Source organism: Gymnodraco acuticeps, unplaced genomic scaffold, assembly GCF_902827175.1.
Source record: "Gymnodraco acuticeps unplaced genomic scaffold, fGymAcu1.1, whole genome shotgun sequence".
NCBI lineage: Eukaryota > Metazoa > Chordata > Actinopteri > Perciformes > Bathydraconidae > Gymnodraco > Gymnodraco acuticeps.
Genome location: NW_022990235.1, coordinates 3,684,231 through 3,707,210, shown reverse-complemented (window position 1 = coordinate 3,707,210; position 22,980 = coordinate 3,684,231). Strand labels below are relative to the sequence as shown.

Below are 22,980 nucleotides of genomic sequence, written 5' to 3'. Positions count from 1 at the left end.
ATAATAAAGTACCCAGCTTTTATAAGCAATTAAGAAAGACATGTTAAGTATTGTATTATGCCATATAACTCCCTTGCTGAGTTTGCCTTATTTGGTATCCTTGGTACGCTGATTTCTTTAAAAAAAAGCTTCTCTCAGATAGTTGCCAACAGAACACTTTGCTGATGAGACAAAATGCTAAAGCAGCTTATTTAAAAGACACACAGCTTCGTTTAGTATTCTCCTTGCTGCACAGTCATACTGTACCGAAACGAATCAACTGTGTTGGTTTGTCAGCCATATTTTCATAGGATCTACATTTCATGCAGAGTGCAGAGCTTATATACCTTGGTCTTCATGAACTTGGAGTGGTTTTTGTAGACCTCCATCTGTTTGATCTCCTCCTCTCTGTCCTCTGTGTTCAGTAAGCCGTTCGCCTTCAGCATTTGGATCTCATCCTCCAGATCTCGAATGTTGCGCTCCAGAGAGGCAATTTTGGTGTCCTGCACACAAACATGCAGAGGAGACACACCTCAAAATCCAGACTGGCATGTCCAAAAGTTGCAAGCTGCAAATGAATGTAAGCTAGATACAAGAGCCCAGGACAGAAAGAAAGAGGGAGACTAAAAGACAGAGGGAAGAAGAGAGAAAGAGATGTAGCGAGATAAAAGAGTGGAAAAAGCTCTGGAAGACGCTGAGAGCAACTGCAGTATCTGTTGGTCAAATCAGAGGCTTTCTGCTCAGCTCCTTGCAGCAGCTCAGAGGATTAATCACCATTAGGAAATATTGAGCAGACATCCAGCATGGAGAGATTAGCCCAGGACAACGAGAAACGTGCAGAGGGAGAGGAAGAAAGTAACAAGGCGTAGCTTTTGCCGTAGTTGCTTGCAGATCGATGCAGAATCCAGACTCTGGACTGCGACTGTGAGTCCAGCTTTAGCTTCACGGCTTTTTAAATAAATAATACAACGTCTTTAAGATTAGCCATGGTCCATCAACCTCTCCAGCAGAGCATAGAGCAACCTTGTTCCTTCCTGTCGTTCTCTCTTTTTGTGTCTCTCCTCCTCTCCTCCTAGTGGCTCTGGACTCATGAACCTGTGGCCGTAAGCAGGGTCAGTCCCGCTGCAGAGGAACATTGGAAATGTGTCGAAATGATGATTGACAGACGACCTGAGCACTGCACATGTACTTCGCCCTGCCGCTGTATCTCACCTCAGTGTTCGTGTTACGAGACGAACATCAATTAACTAACATTGCTTTGCTGCAATAGATATAAGACGGCGTACCTTCAAAGGAGGGGGAATTTATTCCATCCACATGTGATCACTGGTACATCGACCTGGTCAGTAAATCTTATTCTTTATCTCTCTTCCCCTGCCTCTTTCAATCTATCTCTCTGCAAACTGGCCTCTCGCTGTCATAAACAACCACACCTGTTTCCATGGTAGCAGCAGGCAGGCTATATACTGTGCACTGTCTCTGGTGAGTGAGCAGGAGAGGGCGGGAGGGATGTAGGGTAGATGGGGAGGGAGGATTATTCGTGCCTCAGCATCAGCATCCACACAGCAGAGGGAGTGGAGGAGAGGGGAGAGATGCAGGGTCTTCCTGCACAGCACAGGGGGGAGAAGGCGGGTCTTCCCTCTCTCTGTATGCAAATCAACAGTATCCCAGAGCACAGATGTCACATGACCGCATCGGGGGAAGGCTGAGGCCTGCACAGTGCCGACCCAGCCGAGAGAGAGGGGCTGTGTCAGCTCAGCGATGATGTCATGATTTATTTTGAGGAAGTGATGTCAGGCCTCTGCAGTGAGGCTGCCGGAGAGTACAGCCATACAACACTTGTTGATCTGAATAAGCCTTTTTATATAACATATTGACATATTACAACTGAATCAGATTTGTGTATGTATTAAAATGTAGTGTGTGTGTGAAATGTAATTTGCTTGATCTAAAGGCGAAAGAAAATTATACTGGATGGGTGGGGTCTTCTTGAATATTTTCTAATGTAATATGAATGCTTGTCCGAGTATTTAAGTGTCCCTTAACCTTGTTAAAGTTACATTAACATTATATACATATTTTTTTCTCTCCTTGTTTCACTGTCCTGTATTCAAATCCAAGAAGATGCATTCATACATTATTAGTACTGCACAACCAGCTTAAATATAATTTTAAAAAATCCAAATGTTTGCATCATTTGATACTGTTTTGCTTAATAATTCAGCTAGGCAATTTTAGTGTCTTCAAAAAAAGACTGTGTGCGTGTGAAATAGTTTGAAGCACTGCAAATGTCACAATGCCAAACTAAATATAATCAGGCTGAATTGTTGGACCTGCAGTCTCTGATATTGAAGAGTTAATTTTTGAAACTTCGGTTGCCATGACCAGCTGCTGCATCTCTTCGGCGAGGGACGACAGCTGTAATGTTGAACAGTAATATTGATTCTAGTTGATGTTTACACAACTGCTTTGTGAACAGAAACACAGTCTGTGCATGTCTGCGTGTGAGAGGGAGTTAGAGAGATGTGTCAGTGTGTTAATTATTGACTCAGCTGCTGATCGTCACAATAACAACAGAAGATTCAGCAGAACACACAGGCCTGTTAAGTCATACAGCAGCTTACATAATACAAGGCCTGTTAATGCTAGTGACTCAAACACAACATCTGTATTTTAACATCTGGTTCTAGACAGACTGTCAATTATTAGCTTGTTTGAAGTCTGTAAACTGTCAGATAGAGGTGCCTTTCTTTAAAAGGTAAAACAAATTAACTAAATATTAGTTACTCCACTATTCTAAAGAACAGTTCAATGGACAATTTCAATGGGGACTGCTGTAGTGGGTAAAATCCTGGCTGTATATTGTGCGTCTGGTTCTTACTTTCATCTCTATGATGGTCTGCAGGGCCTTGGTTTTGCCTGGATCCTGGTGCAGCTGATTTCTTCTGTGCAGTTCCTTTTAGAAAAGATGCATTATTATGTGGCACAATTACAGCAGAATCTAGTGTTAACGCAACAGAAAGCACGATTATATGACTACAATTGACTTAAGGGAAAAAACACTACTAAATTCATATAAAGGCACATTGCACATGTAAAGTGTTTACGTTACATAACCAATATGCTACAATATGAGCCGCAGAATAAAGCATATTAAATCGACACTGCCCTCTAGTGATGAAAAGTGAAAACAGTTAGTGTTCAGTCTTATACAGTTACCCCCATATATTAATATTAACTGAACCTGGTCATAGAGTACCTCTCGTAGATGGATGTTCTCCTTGTCTTTTTGATCCAGAATAACCTCCAGGTGTCCGAGCTGGGCCTCTGCCTCAGCAATGCGCCTGGCTCTCTCCTGCTCCTCGTCCTCGGACACCCTCCCGGACCCCGGTGGCAGCCCTTTGCTCTGCAGCATCTCCAGCAGCTTCTTTATGGACTCGTCCCTGGCACCCAGCGTCTGCTTCTGGGTCTCGATCCTCAGCTCCATCTCCTCAAGGGTCTTCCGCAGCAAGAAGAGCTCCTTGGCCTGCCTGTCGTGTTCGGCCTGCAGACGCCGGAAGTTCTCCTCCGTCAGCTCGATGGTGGTGAAATGGTCTGAGCGGTTCCCACCCTCCTGTTGAAGCAAGTGGTTCAGGTCTCTCTGTGTGCGCAGCTCATCCTGCAGAGCCTGGATAGTCATCTGGAGGTGCTGGAAGAGAGACTTTACAATTATTGAAATTAATATTAGATGTTACCACAATGCAACGTTTGTCATGGCAACACACATGAGGGTAAGCACATTTAAATACACTTCTTTAATGCAGTTGCACATTGTTCCGAGGAATAATGCTTCAGCTGGTTGGAAAGGGGGGGACATATCACTTTCCAATCATTCGAAGCAAATAGACTGCAAACAAGTGATATTGTCAAAATACAATACGGCCTATTTAAGGACAATTATTATGTATATTATTTCTTTAATCTATGTGCATGACAATAACATTATTAAGTCCCTATTCTTTTCACAAGTGAAGATTGCTCAATCTTTTTACATGTGAGCAGAACTAATAAGAGTTGTTATTGTGCTAATCTGAGTAAAAGACAACCCGGATGCTTCCGGTCACAAAGTCGCATCCAAATATAGTGAAAAGAGGTCTGAGCAAATATCTTAAATTTTATTTTTTTATCTTCAATTTCACTATGACCTTTTAACGTTACTGGACACTGTTATAATTATTATTATTATGTATTTATTTCAACAAGGACCATGCATACAAATACATTAATCTCAGAAAAAAGAGAAGAGATTAATTATGCCAGATTTGAGCCAATAGCTCATTTCGTATCATGTGATACTGTATCATTGCACTGTAGAGACGGCACTGTAATGTGTTGATTACATGCATTCTTTTTTGTGAAGAACGATGTACATGTCCAGAATAAAATTAAAATAAAAACAAGCTCTATTAAGCCTACTATATTTTTTTGTGTGCAGGGGTATTTTTTGTAGATTTAGGGGAGGAGTGTTATGGCCTCATTTCTGTCACAGATTGCCTCAGGCTTGGTCTCTCCTGTTAACATTTTCCTCCAGCAGATATCTCCAGAGAGAGATCAATCTATGTCCAGAAAATGGCTCAATCAGGATTTAGAGGAGAGAAAAAAGATTCTTACACCACAAACAAACCCACTTTACAGGCAGTCTGGGCTTGTAGGGTTTATGTTACTACAGGGGGATCGACCACCAGACACATTTGGATTGACACAATTCAACAAACAGTCACTTTTATCATGTCACAGTGTTTATAGGGTAACACATGAGGGTTCACAGGAAAAGGATGGGGTGTGAGCTGCTGTAAAGATTTCACTTCCTTTTTGAGGTTCATAGGAGAGGTTGTAATGGTGCAAAGGGATTGTCAGGTGTCTGAAAATACACGGCACACTGAAGGTGACTCTATGTTGTGCACACAACTCGTGGTGCAAACATAGGGACAAACCTTGTTTCTCCTGACATCCAGCATCTGCAGAGCATGGGCAGAATGAATAGAAAAACACATGGTATGGTAAAAACAGAGCGTCAGAGCATGATAACAAAGAAACGGATGATAAACACTAAACAGCCAGAGATTTTAAATGAGAGACACGCAACGCAGCTGCTCGGTTATCAGCTCCAGCCCTGAATCAGAATATTATCATACACACAATGAGAAATGTATTGAATGACAACATTTCTGGAAAGAGATGAAGAGTAGTTTTGAAATGGCTGTAAAAATGGTTCTGAGCAACGGGCATGATCTAACATTGACTTGTCTTAGATGTAATCACTGGTCTAATATTGTTAACAATTATTTCTAGTAACATTGACTTAAAACATTTGTTTTGGTTTGATTTTATTCATCTATCAACAGCCTCCACATAACATACAGTATGTAGTCAAATATTAACAGTGCAAAGCAGCAGCAGCAGTAGTAGTAGAAGTAGTTAGTGCTGTAGTAGTAGTATTAGAAGTATTTTTAACACTGTAAGTAAGGGTTTTGTCTTATCAGTCTACATTAACTAATTTATTGTCAGTATATTACTTCTCCACTACTTGTGTGAAACATGTGCTCTTCCGACCATTGGGGGGCAGTGTTTGTGTTAGCAGAAGGAGTTGATAAAGGTTTCAGCTGACTGCAGGGCTGTTGCCATCTTTAACAGTTTTGGACATACTTATGGAAGTCAGTGAGGTTAAATCCAGCGACAGAAACCACCTACCTAGTACATCTCAAATTCTGAATTTCATACCGAGTATAGCCTTACTTATTATTATGATGTCACATGCCAACATCCCTACTGTTACATCTTGTAAATATAATGTATAACAATGAATGGATCCATACACTGTCCAAAACTTATTTTTCCTGACAAAAAAACCTTCAATACAACAGTTATTTTCCTCATAAAATAAAATGAACATGCTCCCTAAGTCCCTGTAAATATTGGCCTGCTGCTACACTGCTTATACAAAGTAATTACTATCAAACAGTGAAAGTGAGTCAAATGCAAACTCTTAAAACAAAACATTTTCTCTCTCCTCATATCTTCTGCCTTTAATCTGACCTGGCCTGCTTCCTCTACCCTACTCTGTTCTCCCTGATCAATAACCTGCTGTGTTGAACTGAACAGCAGAAGGCGGCCCAGGGAATCAATGTTTTTCAAACTGTGGGTTTAAATGAATTTATGGCCGTTCCCCCTGACATCTGCAGCAGAACTGTTCTAGCTCCTGTGAGTCAGTCATCTTCTGCTGCATATCCTGCAAACAAATCTTCCAGAGGTTTCTGGAGTCCTGGAGAGATGTTGAGCTACAGTGCTCCCCTCTCTGGCTGACACCGGGGCAGCCAGGGGTAACTGCCTGTCATAAATCCTTTTGTGCAGAGACACAAAATCCTTCTGAGAGCCCCATCGACTATTGCATTTTGTCAAATTTCCCCTAAAAACTCTGTCAAGATGCCAAAGCTATGTGTTAAAGTGTTGGTTGATTAAACATGTAGTATTATACTTAATATTTCCCCCAAAAAACCTTAAGTCAAAGACTCAACAGGTAGCGGTTATTGTATGGCAGATATAAGGTTTACGGTATTTATGTTAACAATCTTAGCTGGTTGCATCCTAACAATTAACTTGAACTTTGGCTAAGACTGGGGACACTTTATTATTTTTTTCGATCATAAACCAAATATTGTACAAATTAGAAATTTGACCTGATGATGGGAGCAGATAAAAACAGTTTGGGGATCATTCAAAATACAATAATTGATCCCGGAGGGAACATGAGTTTCTGCTTACAATTTCATTAGAATCCATCTAATAGTTGATGATGCAATTCCCTTAAAACCACAAATGTCCGACTCATTGTGGAGCTAGAGGGAAAGTCGGGGGGTCAGAAATTTCATTAGCATACATTTTGTTAGCACCATGTATTTGCAAAACTTTCTGAAAAATGTATACTAGTTGAACCAGAGGATACGTTTGGGAATCACCAAAGGCAAAAGCTTAACCCTTTGAGGATTACAAATATCTAGACTCAATTTCCTTCCAATTCATTCAATGGTTTTGAAAATATTTCAGTCAGGGCCGAAGAGTTGGACATGTTAAAACATTAACATAAAAGCTCTGTGCATAGATTGATACTCAAAGCTGATGATATTCAAATTATTTTACAGGTGGCATGCAAGCACGAGCAGCTATATCTGCTAAAGTATACTGCATATATGTGTGTGTTAAGAGAGAGTGGGCGTTTGCATCTGACAGATGGACAGCTCCAAAGTGCTGAGTCAGAGCATCCTACTGCTCACTACATCCCTAATCTCTGTGTTGTATGTCGTGACGGCTGACAATATACAATTGCGCCCACAGCCATGCCAGCAGACTAGGCATTTATTAATCTCCACTCAGCAAAAGAAAGGTAGAAATCAGCGTTAATGCAGAAATCTGAGTTGGAACAGTAAACAGGAGTGATGCTGAATTGTAAATTATATTTTCTTACAGTACTTACAGAACTGTAAAGCAATAAGTGTTTTTCCAAGGTGCATGGCGCTATTTAATATGGTTTATTTATATTCCTGTTTGTCATCTAAACAGTATAGGATGCGCCTGAGCAGATACTAGGAGTTCCCCTCATAAAACAGAACAGCCAACTGTGACAATGAAATATAGTTCCGTTTTATAAAGCCAAACAATGTCCTTTTCATTTACTGAGAGTCACTTTGAAGTAGGGATGCACGATAATTATCGGCCCGATATTAGGAATTATGACGTCATCCCGATAAACCCGATACCAGTATTAATAGCCCCGATAATATACAATATATTTTTTGGGTAAAAAATAAATAAAAATACTGCGGTGTGGGTGGAGGGGCGCTTGTTTTTCACTCGGCTCCTCCCGTTTTGCCAGTACTGTGGTATTAGTGGTTTAGGAAGAGGGGAGTTCTTCACAAATCCAGCGCTCCCTCACTCATGCCTGGCTGTGACGTAAATGGTGTGCGGCCGTGAAGCCAGGACAGTAAACAAACATGTCGTCGGTGGTATGGGCGTTGGAGCTATGTGCAACTCAAGGCATATGCTCGAACCGGAGCTGCCTGGACGCTGCAATCATGTTGCGCACTATCCGTGCTGAGTGTGCTGACTTTTCGTACAATGTCCCACTGTCTGGCTTCCTGCATAAAGTCAAGTGCTCGGCGCAGTTGTGGCGAAATGTCGCTCCTCTGTTTTCATTTAAACAGCTCCTTATATCCGTTAGCGCAGCTAGCTAGCACCAGATGCTAACAACAACAATGCACGTAAGGTCTCTCTCTCGCTCGCTCAGGCCACACATACACACACCCTCCCGGTCCTCCGATTTTTTATTATCGGTTATCGGTATCGGTCTTGAGAAGCAGGAAGTTATCGGTATCGGTATCGGTTTCAAAAAACCAATATCGTGCATCCCTACTTTGAAGTGTAATAATAAGCGCACATTCAAATGTATAATTTAGAGAGTGCCTGCAAAGTATTTGCAGATTTCAACTAGGAAGAAAAATATATCATATGAAAAAGGGAAACATTTTAATCAAGAACCCAACAGGGCCATAGAATATATACCTAAATAATAATATAAATTGTATATGATCAGCTCTACAAGGATCTAACCGACACAGTGAAGACCTGGGCAGAAATGACCAAAGCAAGTGAAACATCTGCACCATCAAACTTTAAGAAAATAATGAAAGAAGCTAGAGATGAACAGCTGAAGGAAACAGATGATCGTGAATCCAGATAGAACAACCTGGTCATTTACCAAGCAGATGAAAGTACTGAAGAAACCCCGGTAGAGTTCTTTGACAGTCTTTGTGAAAACATTTTTGAAATAGGGAAACTTCAGACCAAACAGGTTATCAGACTAGTAGGAACACAGGCTACCCAGGGCCTCAAACAGAACAGACCATTACAAATTGTACTCAACAACAGGGATGACAAAGAGAAAATATTCAAGAATGTGAGGAAACTAAAAAACAGTGAAAACAAGTATCAGAGAATAAGCATTTCAAATGACTACAACAAGGAAGATCGTGAACTCATCAGGAATAAAGTCGAGGAGGCCAAGGCAAAAACAGCAGCCGATGAGTCAAAAAACTACGTCTTCCGAGTTCGCGGTCCACCCTGGAACCTGTGACTAGTCAAACTAAGGAAGCAAGAATAGATCTCGAACCCATAACCCAATATCGAGAAAACGGACACCCAGCAACCACCAATAACAATGTAATATTGACAACTGAAAACCAATCTGAAATCAGTGACCAAGAAGTGAGTGAAAGCCTGTCAACCATAAATACAACCTCTGTGGATGACTCAGCCGACAACATTGTAGGGACCACAACCACCACAACCTGCCCTGGCTCACTCACTGCATGAAACGCCAAATAAAAAATAAAAAGAAGTTATACAACAAAGCCAAGCGATCAGGCAAAACTCGTGATTGGGAAAACTTCCGCAACCAAAAGAAACATGTTCAAAATAACCTTCGCAGTGCACACTGGGCCTATATCGAAAACACACTCACCCAGAGTCTTGCTGAAAACAATACCAGACTATTCTGGAAATATGTCAAAGAGTGTGGAGCGGACAACATTGGAGTCTCCCCTATTAGAGAGGGTGAAGACCTCTACAGTAGCAGCAAAGACAAGGCTGAACTCATCAACAAACAATTTAAATCTGTATTTACTAAGGATGATGGTAGCCAGCCCTCTATATCAGGAGATCCAGCCCCGCAGATAGAAGACCTGATCATCACGACTGAAGGAGTGACCAAACTACTGGCAAATATTGAGATCAACAAGGCTAGCGGCCCAGATGGTCTACCCAATCGTATACTCAAAATGCTGGCCCCCCAAATAGGCCCACTGCTCAAGTGCGTATTCACAGTCACTTCAAACAGGAAATCTACCCGATGACTGGCTGCAGGCAAACGTTACGCCTATATTCAAGAAAGGGGTCCGGCACACCGCCGCAAATTACAGACCAGTTTCCCTGACAGTAGTATGTTGTAAACTCCTGGAACACATCATTTGCAAACACCTGTTGAATCACCTGGAAAGGCATAATGTCCTCACCCCGTTCCAGCATGGATTTCGACAAAACCATTCGTGTGAAACTCAACTCCTAGTCACAATGCATGACCTGGCAAAATATCATGACCAGAAATTGCAAGTCGATGTGGCAATCCTTGATTTCTCAAAGGCTTTTGACACGGTTCCACATAAGCGCCTGTTGCTAAAGCTGGCCCACATGGGTATAACCGGCCCAATACTTGATTGGACCACAACCTTTCTCATGCAAAGAAGCCAACAAGTAGTCGTAGAAGGGGTGAAATCAAGTACAGTTCACGTTGACTCTGGTGTCCCACAAGGCACTGTGCTGGGTCCATTGCTTTTCTTATGCTACATTAATGACCTGCCGTCACATGTAGCATCTACAGTGCGGTTATTCGCGGATGACTGCCTGCTCTACAGGCCTATTAAAAATGGAAGTGACCAAGAAGACCTACAGGGTGACCTGACTAGACTTCAGGAATGGGCTAAAACTTGGAGAATGTGCTTTAATACTAGTAAGTGCTACATCCTACGAACAAGCAGATCAACAAACCCGCACATTAAAAACAATACTCTATGTGGCCAGGTGTTAAAAGAGGTGACCCACCAGCCTTATCTTTGGCCAACACATTGGCCAAATTGTAACACAGGCAAACCGTTCGCTCGGCTTCCTACGCCGGAACCTGCGACGTTGTCCCCAGAAACTGAAGGAGACAGCTTTTGTGGCCCTAGTACGTTCTAAACTAGAGTACGCCAGCTCGGTCTGGGACCCCTACACTGATAAAGACAGTGATGCCCTGGAATCAATACAAAGAAGAGGTGCAAGATTCATTTTTGGAGATTATGAATGGGACAGCAGTGTCACAGAAATGCTCAAGCGGTTGAACTGGGTGGAATTAAGTGAAAGGCGGCGATTGGCTCGTTTGGTTCTCTTCTTCAAGATTGTCCATAACATCTCAGCCATTGATGCATCAATGTACCTAGAGCTAGTTAGAAGAAATGCAACCCGCAAAGCCAACTCTTTGAACTTCGAGCAAATTTTCGCAACTAGTGACACTCTTAAATACTCCTTCTTTCCGAGAACAATCAGAGAATGGAACTTGCTACCAGAAGAAGCTGTCATCGCAGAAACCGTGGAGTGCTTCCGGCACATTTTAAGAGACATTTAGCGGGGATCATCCATCCCCCACTGAGCGTGATACCTCTGGGTTCTGCTCAGTATTAATCCAGATCCTATATTCTAGTAATGACAGCTATTTGATTTAATACTATGTCTTAAATCTTTCACTTTAAACTGATACAACATGCTCAATGATACACAGCCTCTGTGTAATGATGAAGTGAAGTCAGTGAGAGTCTGTAGACAGCCTTTCAGGGCAGGTAGTAAATAAACTATTCAGATAGATGAAATGGCTGACTCTTCAACAGCAATGTCAACAAATGAACGCCTTTCAAATAGCACAAGTATTATAGTAGTAGTAGTATAAAAAAAATGTCATTCAAAATTATTTTCAAAAACTAGATTTGACAAGCTGACATGTGGGCATGAGATGACAGGAATCAAACTGCCAACCCTGGATAAGTTCATAACCATGAGTGGACTACCTCCTGAGCCACAGCAGCCTGTAAAAACTGTGGATTCACCATCTTGTCTAATTCTCTTTTCATGAATCACCTGGCCTCCTTTCAAAGAAGAACACATCTTTATTGCATTCTCGCTTTTGTGTAAGATGGACATTTTTGCACTGTTAGCACTGCACTGGTCTAATCTAAAGACGTGCTCTTCCGAAGAACAAGACACAAGCAGAATGTAAAACATCCTATCCCTTTAGCTTTGTTCCTTCATTCTCCACTCCCATCTTAATCAATCAAATTCAATCAGATTTGTTTTGTAAAGCCCAATATCACACATGTGTCTCAGGGCGCATCATAATGTGTACAGCATGAGACACTAAGTAAACATGTAAAAAACTCCCAAAGGAACCTCACAATTAATGGGGAGTGTTCTTTCACACTGTACATGTTTTCCTGCTGCAACAGTTGAGACTTCTTATTTCATTACCTTATTTCCTCTGGCTTAAGCAGCAGCCATCTTATATGCTCACCGTGGGGGATGGTTACCACTGGAAAAACCGATGAGCTCTTTTAAATGTTCACATGATACTCCCTGAGTCAACTTGAGCTCACAATGTCATGACCTTTACTCATCATGTGTATGTGACTCCTGAAAGATCTGAACTAGATCTAAATACAATACTATTTAAAAACAATAATAACATATGTCATCATAAAACGTCCTTTATTGATTTCTTAAATTAATTTAAGTTTTCCGAAACAGTACCTTTAAATATGCAAATGCATGCTTCTTTGGGTGAATTTAAGGAACATCTTCATATCCAAATAAAGAAAGTTTTGTAAAAAAAAACACGACGTATTAATATATATTTTCTATGTTTGGTTTTCGAACTCATTGACAAAATAGCCAAAGCAGTCAAAACTGTCCATTGCATGACCATAAGGTTCTCGATTTAACTCAACATACAACAATACATGTACATTTCTGACCTCCTGCTAAATTATGAACCATCCAGATCTCTCAGGTCTTCAGGGACTGGTCAGCTTTCTGTCCCCAGAGTCAGAACTAAACATGGTAAAGCAGCGTTCAGTTATTATGCTCCAAATATCTGGAACAAACTCCCAGAAACCTGCAGGTCCGCTGCAACTCTGACTACTTTTAAATCCAGGCTGAAGACTTTTCTTTTTGTTGCTGCTTTTAATTGAACTATTCATATCTTAGACTCCACTGTAACTTTTATCCATGTACTTTTTCTTTTAATGTTTAATTGAACTATTCATATCTTAAACTGCACTGAAACTTTTATCCATGTATTTTTTCTTTTAATGTTTCTTTTATTAGCTTTTCTTTTTAATGACTGATTTTAAATGCCTTTTTCTTAATGTCTTTCATTTTTTGTAAAGCACTTTGAATTGCCCTGTGTTGAAAAGTGCTATATAAATAAACTTGCCTTGCCTTGCCTTGCCAACATACTGTGTGGGGTGCACACCTGCTTCACCTCATATGAATCACGTGTGCCAACGACTAAATGTGACTTTACCTCTCCCACACAAGAGACAGACGGGTGGTGATGACTAAACACCACACATTAGCAGCTGGCACGACTACAAAGGGGAGAAAGCTGTGATCATGAATTCAAGCATCACTGTCCACATTAACACTACAGAAGGAATGTATTGGACGTGTAAGAGACCCAACACCCTATACTTTACTGAGACACAACAGTCCCCTCCTGAACAAATATTCCCCCTTTATAGCACTGTGAGATGTAACATTCGGCAGTACAGAGTAAAGATAAAATAAAAACATGTCATGCCTTAGAGGCAAGTATCCATGCATAGCAAAGGCAGTGTGATGAGAGGAAGCTCAGCCTCCATTTTGGGGCTTACTGTATGTGTTGAATAGGGCCGACTGGGTGGCTGAGCAGCAGTGGTCATGACTCAGTCCGCTCTACATGTAGCTCACAGACTTCCCTCCAGCAGATTTTGTCCAGCTTCAGCATGACAAAACATTCTGCTGAATTCAAGTCAAATAGATTAACGGTATTGCCTGAGCCAGTAGCATAGTACATACAAAATGCGTCCTGGGCTAGTTACCTCCAGTCTTGACCATCGACTGTCGTTATTAAAGCTCTGAAGGCTACGGTTGGTATTTCACTGACAGTTCAGTTTGTGCTCCAATGAAACAGATGAAAGATAAACTAATGCCTGAGCGGCTTTCTTTTCTCTAAGATGTTGTAAAAAGATGCACATATCCCCAGATCTTATTTTTTTAACAAAATAAATGATGCACTGCATTTGCTCAAGCTAATCGAGGCCTAAGGCACCTGATGCAATTGTAAAGGCTGCTAGAAGATGGATGTAATGATTGGCCTGAAATGACTAGATTATTAATGAGGCAATTTGCTCCTCAATCAGCCTCTCAAACCATCCCACCATAAGTATACACTTACGTAAGGACGCCTCACAGCCCAGTATTCAAGATAGAAAAAATACCAATTATAGTAACAAGGCACATCTGCCTTTTATTAGCCGGAATACTTCATTAATGAACCCAGCTAGGAGTAATATAAATATAATTCAATGCAGACAGAGTCAGAGCAAACTGTGATGGTTTGCTATCCTGGCTCCAAAATGGTGGAATGAGCTCCCCATTGACATCAGGACAGCAGATAGCTTACACACCTTCCGGCGCAGACTGAAAACTCATCTCTTTCGACTCCACTTCGAGCAATAGAACTATTAACAAAGCACTTATATACTAATAAAGGACTGGCTTACTGAAAGCCAGTTGAGTAGCACTTGAAATGTTTTTGCTCTATGAAGCCTGATGTACTTATATAATTTTGTTTTCTTCAAGTTTGTATTTTGTTGGTCGAACGCACTTATTGTAAGTCGCTTTGGATAAAAGCGTCAGCTAAATGCAATGTAATGTAATGTAATGTAATGTAATGTAATGATGGACAAGGCTGAGCATAAAATACAATAAAAAGAGCTCTCGCTTTGTATCGAGTACAAAAGACATGAAAGCCAACACTATACGGCTTTCTTCTGTCGGACACATTCAGCTCCTACAGTGTATGAAGCCAAGCTAAAAATATATACAAGGATTCCCGCAGAGTATTTAATCACACTGAACACAAGGAATAAGTGGCATGATGAATGGCTTGGACTTGTCAGTGGCAGAGCTGGTTAAGCTTGAACAGGCACATTCTACACCCGAACACTGTCCCCATACATTTACATGAATCATAAAGATATAAAAGGATCAAAGTACCTCTGGCTCCCCTCTAGGGACCACCAGCAGGTAAAACTGAGAGGCAGAGCGCTCCACATCCTTCCCTTCAGCAGCGTGACACTGCTTCAGGGCTGGCAGACTGCAGCTCTTTAACCTCCAGTCAAATCAGGTGCGCCACAATTGATCCGTTTTTAAAGGGGATGTTAGGACACACAATCGCATGCAGATATGTCCTGCACAAAGACAGGCAGGTCTCATTTAAGGGTCACACTAATGGTGTCCTGCTGTGACCTTGAAGGGTGGAGTGATGGTGTTGAGTGATGAGTGGCCTGCTGGCTGCTCAGGGTTTTGCATCACTCAACCCCAGACAGACAGAATCGCAGACAGACTGGCACAGACAAGACAGCCAGCTGGCAAATTTCAGACTTAACGTTGCTTGAGACTTCGTACAATCAGCTGCATCATCTCACAGAACTGCTTAAAAAAACACTCAATCTAGCAAGGCACAGCAAATACCTCAGTGTGTCGTGCACTTTTCTGTGTAGCTGAAATCTCAAATTAAACCAAGAGCTGGCCTCTGAACAGATAACATTTCTTCTCATATTGAATGCAAGTGCAGTAGGTTATTTGGCTTTATATCTACTTTTTCTTTTGTTAAAACTTATTTTTGACTTGAATTAAAAAAAAATATTCCTAGGGCAATTAGGTGATGAAAGATAAATAACTTTTCTGCATATTGATAAGTTTCTACATTTAGTCACACACACTCAATCTTTTGTCAGCTGCATCTCCGCAGATTTCTCAGCCTGAGACGGCGGGACGCGGGGAGGCTGCGGGAGGCTGCTGTGTGTGTGTGTGTGTGTGTGTGTGTGTGTGTGTGTGTGTGTGTGTGTGTGTGTGTGTGTGTGTGTGTGTGTTGTGTGTGTGTGTGTGTGTGTGTGTGTTCGGGCTGGGTTTCGCTGTGTCTCGCTGTCTCGCAGACCCCACGCAGCAGCCAGGAAACAACACCAGTAATCCAGCTCACACTGTCTGCTCCTCGCAGCAGCGAGCCCCGCAACGTCCCACCAACACGGCACCCAGCAGCATTCTCATCTGTTTGTCATTGCTGGTGTCATTTTCTGGTTGCTAACAAACGCCATTGTAACACATAAACACACATCAGAGCACAGTGGGCTCATAGGGAGGGGGGGGGGGAGCAGGAGCTCCAACAAGGCGTGTATGACAGAGAGTGAATACACATGCAGAGATGCTGTATGAGAAACCAATGTGAGTTTGGAAAATTGAACAATTTAAATCTATTCTAGTAGACCTCAACAATGGAATTATGATCAGTAGAAATGGCCATGACATGGGACCTTTACATATTTATGTGCGCAAAGAACTTTTTCCAGAAAGGTTGCACAAGTACTGAAAAACATGACTGAATGCAATAATGCTCTGAACTCTGAGGGTCTGTGGAAGATGGTGAAAGCAGAGACACACAGATCAAAGAAGACCATAGAGAAATAGCAGACTAGAGAAATTGACTGCAGTAATGGATGGATTACAAGGGCTGAGAGGTTTGGTTTTACCTGGTTCTCTTCATGAGTGATTCTCATCTGCTCTTTCAGGATCGATGTGCGAGCGGCCTCTTCTTTCCTCATTATCCGCTCCTTCTTCAGCTCAGGACTCCAGAAGCTTTTGATGCTGTTGGTGGATGATCCAAGTTTGCTGTCTTTCAGGTCAAGCTCCCGACGCAGCAGCTCATTCTCTCTCTGCATATCCCTGAGCTGGACCTGAAACTCCAGCAGCTCCCCCCCACTGCTCCGCACCGCCTGCCTCAGCAGTGCGGAGGGCATCCCCTGGTGGTGGTGGTGGTGGTGCTGCAGCATGGAGAGGGAGCCCAGGTCACTGTAAGACAGCAGGTCGCCGTGGGGCAGCCCCACTGAGGCGATGTTGGGACTGCTGCCCATTGCTGTGACGCGGCCCCCGTACATGGCCCTGCTGGTGGCGCGTCCCAGAGTCATAGTGCCTTTCGGGTAGGTGGCAGTGGAGCCCAAGCCCTCGTGGTCGCTCAGGTACATGGGCCCCGAAGTAGCATAGGCAGCATTGAGTGACTGGATGTTCTCCATGGAGAGCGTCTTTCCCCCCGCACCACCCCCGCCCCCGCTGTTGGCCCTCCGATGGCCCAGTCTGGGGGACCTTGGCAGGCGCGGGGACCGTGCGGGGCTGCTCTCTATATGGCCTACAGCTCTGGCACTGCCGTACATGTCCTGTGAATCGGCGGTGTGGCCGCCAGAGGGTCCTTAATGGGAGCGTGCTGAAGTGAGACTGCTCTGACCCTCTGAAGCATACATGAGTGACTTTATTTCATGCCTTAATGGGTGGAACACTTCAAAGTCAGACCTGAGGAAACGGGAGAAAATAACCTGTTAGATGAAAAACAACTGTTTGTATGTGTCAGATGAAAGGAGCAGAAATAAACAGCAGGTTTCCCTGGGAAAGAAAATTGGCCTGAAAGATGCTCAAGTTAGATAAATAGTTTTTAAGACTGTCTTACCGAACATCGTCAGCTAACTGTCAAAGTTTATGTGGCTCTTATATCAAATGGCCTAGGAATTTTCCCAGCATCATCCTGGTTACCCACTGGCCAACATTTATCTACATCCCATTAATACTATCAGGCCAGACAGCTATACAACCACAGAGAACATCGGGTAAACTATAAACTAATTAAAACAGAGGATACAATATTATATCTAGTATATTGTCTGTTCTGGAGATTTTTTTAATGAGAATCAGGCTTAATGTAAAACAACAAGCACACAGTTTATGCATCAGCTAATTCTGTAAAGACCAAATTAGTAAAAGAACAATTTGGCCCCCATTTTGATCAGTGATTATAGTGAGATTATAGAGGATAACACATCACAAATAGTCAGAGAGCACCAGAGTACACCAACATCTACCACGGTGTTGCCCAAAACAATGTAATCATTACAATGTCCCCAACTCAGTGCAATAACAAATACAAATTCAGCTGTCATAATTAGGCCCGTGGCCGATGACATAAACTAATCCTCTTCTGAATTGTATTGTCTAATAAACACATAAAACGTGCTTATAAAATAGCCATGGGGCAATTATTTTGTAACCATGTTGTTGTGCAATTCACAATATGCTCTACAGTTTTACTAGCCACCATTTTATTAAAATGGCATAAATCATAAGATCCTAAAATAGTGCATAGCCTGCTGCCTAACAAGGAGCAAGGGATATGGATGGCTTAATTTGTTATGATTTAATAATAGTTCTGCCATACCTCAAGCTTTAATACCGTACGAAATATTTCACTGTCTATAAAATATTTAAGCATGAGATGACACATAATGTCTATTCCATTATGGTAGAAATATTTGTAAGTACAAAAGTTGGATTAACAGCGAATGTTGGAGACAAAGTTGCTGACAGACCTTATTGATGTCACAGGCTGTCTGGAGACAAATAATATTGGATAGTCTGTGGACAAAAAAAATTAGACTCTTCCATCAAAGTGAACTACGGCACTTTTTCTCCTCGGGTGAAACTTGCTGCTCAGACCCAGTTGCCATGGTGACTATGCCTGGGCTAACGCAGATAAAACACCTCAGTCGTCTCACATGACGGAAGCATAAGTTCCAAAAGAAGTGGCAAAACTAAGAGGGTGAGTGCTGCGGCAGTGTCAAGCTGACATGACGGCATGAAGGCCTCATGGAGAGCTTTCTTTGTAACAATCCCAATCACCCCTAATTTTCTTTAATGATTCTGAGTGACAGAGGAAATTACAATTCATGTGTTAACAGGTTTCCTCTGTGTATGAAGTTTTGGATGACAAGACCCTCAGTTGCACTCACTGAACTGTGTGGAAACACATAGCTAGGAGGTAATCACTGCAGGCTGGCAAAGGAGCTCGGACAGGACACTGTCATCACTGCTAGTTATATTAAGGTGTCTGAGTGGACAGGAACGTCCCAATATAAATGGCGGAACAAATTATCTGAATTTGGATTGGGCGGAGCATGTGTTAACATTTTGCTTTTATAGTATAAGAACAATGTACACCAACTTGTTTTTTCTATTCAGTTTCTGAGATACACTGGCAAGTTCAATAAAAAAAACACATAGCTCTTATCTGCATTAGTCAGTTTTTAAATAAAATGTCCTTTACAAATGTTCAACCTGCGTAAACTGTTGTTAAATTAGACTGATGGGTTATATTATAACTAGAACATCATATTTTCTGTATTATTGCAGGTCTGTAAAGTCTGGTAGGCAAATGTATTTGGAACAATAAAAAGATCCAGCAATTGGCAGAATAAGCAAAACTATCTTATAATAAAGGATAATTGACCTGCATGTTGTCTGTTGAGCCGCATAATAAAATGGTCCTATTTTCTCAGGACGAAACTGGTCTAACATCAGTCTACTTTAATTACTGTTCCTCTTTAATAAATATTTTCTGTGATAATATTTGTTTCTAGCCTTTTCCATGTTGCAACTGTTGTTCCTTCCTGTGATTCAGGCAGTAGCTTATTGGTACCCCTTTAAGTTGCCTTATCTTACCCTGAAAACGGTATACAAATCTTGTTTGTCAGCTGACGCATTCTAGTAGTGTTATTAAACTTCAGCTATGATTCACTTATGTCGCTGCGTTTGTTATTGTGAATCACATCAAAATCAAGTTATGTGATGTGGGGAAAAGTAAAAAAAAGATTATGCAAACTGTGTCGCACGGGTGGGCCAGTGATCTGGGCTGTGTGCCATCCAACCACAACCTCCACTCTTTAATTCAAGCTTCATCTGTGTTAATTCTAATTTTCACCCTCAGCTATTTATTACATTTTAACATATGCCAAAAAATATCTAGGCTACTTCAGAAAAATGATGACAGGAAAACTCTGTTAAAATAAATGCTAACACTACAGACTTCCACTATAAAAAAATAAACACACTGAACCTGGCTGTCTCAACAAAAGTAAACCATCTTCACTGTAATGTCTGTATTGTATATAAGATGTTTTTAATGTTCTATTTACCCAGCTGCATATTGTGCCTTAAGGGCTTTAGATGCATAGTCTGTCAAATGTTTAGTATGCGTATGGGAATACTGATATGGTTTGAGCCAAAAGTAAAAGTGTACAGGGATGAGCTGCAAAATGTGTTTAAGTAATCAATTAATATTCTAATCCATGCAATGACAGAAAAACTAAAAATTGCCCAAGGTGACCCATCATAATTACGTTTTTTTGTCTCTAGCAGTATGATACAGGGATCTTCGATTTAGAGTGTTTCTAAACAGATATATTCAACATCAACAAATACAACGATTCAATTATCATTTGTGTACATATTGGACATCTAATTTAACATAATATGATGTGTACAAATCCATAGCAGACAAAATCATGTTCTACACACATTTTCACACATATATCCACAGAGCAGTAAGGCTCATTTCTCATGTTGAGCAAAGCTAATTGACCAAAGTGCAATCATTAGATCATTGCAGAAAAAGTGATACAACTGGAAAATCTGAGAGATGCCAGCTGAAAAGGCCAATTGTAACCCATCAGTAGCCTACAATTAAGAAAGGATAAGACAAATACTTAAAAAGGTTAACTTTCATTGTTAGATATTTACCATGCAGCTTTATGTGGCTCTTAGCCATGATGTAACTGTCATTTGTGACCACTACTCAGGTATTAGTGAGTAACACGCAAAGTCCTCTCAGCAAATGCCAGTATTACTACAGGCCACTGATGAAATGATCACTGGCAATTCAGAGAGCAGTGGTGCGTTAACAGATGGGAGGATTCAGATGTTCTGACACAAAGATTTCACCAAAGGCGATGCTGAGTGTATCTGTGGGGTTAGGGAGAGTCTTTTTCTATAAGGCGATCATGACATTTTGAAAGCCAGCATGCAGGCATTTTATTCCAACTCTTTTCAATCTGAATAAGACTACTAATTAGAAGCAGTGATCTTTGACTGTGATAACATGCTTTTGAGGTCAGAACGCATGTCTAGGGCGGACAAAAGGGATTTTTTTTCTAAAAATAGCCTTTCCAATGGGTTGATAATAAAGGCATTTCATGTGAAAAGAAATGCCAGGCTGTTCAATGCGATGCAGTGCTACTTGAGCAAGTGCAACACATGCAGCCTCCTCATCACGTATTACTACACAGCATAGCCTACCAACCCCGTGCTACCCAGACTTAAATGATTGGATGATAAAATACAAGTGTGGGTCTTGAAATAGCCGGATCACCAGTCCACCACAATTCAATATTCAACAATAGTCCTGCTTTGAAATGGCTTGCGAATGCAAAAAAAGCCTCTCGTATGAAACGACCTCGGCAGATGTTTATCTTAATTAGGCTACACACTAAGGCTCCCGTTTGCAATTCAAATATTTACTCTTATGTTTGCTTACTGGTGATGTAGGCTGACTAACATTTAATGCAGCATATGAGGCACGACAGACCAATTGACAGCTCATTGGGCCTACATTTTCGATGGCTCCGACGTGGTGTGCGTCGAGCACCTGATACATGACATATTATTCTTACCCGAGGTAGGGAAGCCCACTGAAACCTTTATTTTGAAATACGTCGCTGCACTATCGTTTCCACGCGGCTTTAAAGTACAAATTCCAGGTATCAAGTCAGCACTGACTGGCTGTGTCTATATGCACATCGACGACCACCGGAATTGCTTTAAATGCACGTAGCCTCTGCTTCTAAAGCCAGAACGCTCACAATACGCCCGAAAAACGAAAGGACACACGTGCCAACACTTCGAAAAAGAAACGCGGACAGACTGTGTGTAAAATAAAAGAGGCAAATGTACCTTGCTCGATGTTAATTCCTCTCCTTCACCGCTTGAGATGGCATCTTGACGCCTCCATTCACCGGAGCAGCCTCTGAGCATCCTGCGCTGTCATTGGGCAGCGGCTCTCTCCTCCTCTACACACAGGAGAAGCATCACAGAGGCAGCTGGCAGCAGGGGATGGGCGGAGGAGATGCGGGAGCGGCCTGCTCTCAATTTCTCATCATCTCGGTGTTGAATGGTAATTATTGACAAAGTCACCACACAATAATCAAATATGTTTCAGTTTGTTATTTGAATTTCATATTTGTCTCTTCAATGGCTGTTATCTTTCATTTATTTACAGGTTCCCGGAAACACTGTGATGTAGTTACAGTATGGGTAGGAGGGCCTTATTCAAAATGAGATGGCTTTGGATCAGTCGTCAAATCATGGGTAGAGCCGGCAGAAGGGTTTTCGATGGGGTATGTTTTGCCCTTTATTTTGACTCTTAGGCAGCCCTTCTTACCAGCTGTGCATCATCAAGACATTCTGACTTATTGCTGTAGGTAAAATATGGTTGGGGTTAAATAAGGGAGGGGACTATAGTGTGCCAATCCTAGTGTAGGAGGAGGGATTTGCACGCCTGGCAGGCTCAACTCTGGGGGAAAAATCCTCAATATTTTCAACCTGTCATTTATTCCTCCCTACTCTTGCACATCTGATCCACTTAATTCTTATTGGCTGAGTAGAAGAAACAGAATTACCCCAACACCACTTGCAAAGTGGATCAAGTAAGCAGGGGTGGATAATACAAGCTTGCACCACTTGGGGAGACTTGCCTTCTTACAGTTAGTTAGACGGGTGAATCGATTCCACTCTCATGTCAGTTAAATATGAAGCTATAGCCAAGCATAGCTTAGCATAAAGACTATAAAAAGCCAGTCTAAATCTGTTTAAAGGGAACGCTATCCACCTAAATAGCAGTCACAATTGTTAAAGGAAAGGTCCAACTGTCAATGGCAAATAAAAGCAATACATTCCATGTGCTATGTTGTTCAGAACGCTAAGTTTGCAGCTGCAAAATCTGTTGTCTTCCCCCCGCATCCAGCATTGTCATTTGATGTGACAGTAATGTAACTAGCTATGTCTTAAGCAGTGTAAAAGAAAAAATAGGTGCAAAGAATGTTCCAGAAAAGGGTACATTAAATAGTGTTTTGGCTGAGTAGATATTCATTCTAGCCACAGTTTACGGCCCAAGGAATGACAGAGGCTGCTGCT

At 41.7% G+C, this 22,980-nt stretch overlaps 1 protein-coding gene across 9 annotated transcripts in view; it reads right to left on the bottom strand.

The window, feature by feature from the left end:
- The window catches only part of erc2 (ELKS/RAB6-interacting/CAST family member 2), a 44,053-nt gene extending 22,174 nt beyond the window's left edge, over positions 1–21,879 (bottom strand). For 8 of the 9 annotated variants that reach the window (XM_034219002.1, XM_034219008.1, XM_034219009.1 and 5 more), the window contains exons 1-5: positions 21,742–21,879; positions 16,446–17,259; positions 3,239–3,679; positions 2,861–2,935; positions 327–482 (exon numbers count right to left, since the gene is read on the bottom strand). In XM_034219002.1, coding sequence (XP_034074893.1) covers positions 327–482; positions 2,861–2,935; positions 3,239–3,679; positions 16,446–17,123 — 1,350 coding nt within the window. In that variant the 5' untranslated portion in view covers positions 17,124–17,259; positions 21,742–21,879. The remainder of the gene's footprint in view (positions 1–326; positions 483–2,860; positions 2,936–3,238; positions 3,680–16,445; positions 17,260–21,741) is intronic. The other variant, XM_034219005.1, reaches the window with a different exon arrangement.
- Positions 21,880–22,980: the final 1,101 nt, after the last annotated feature.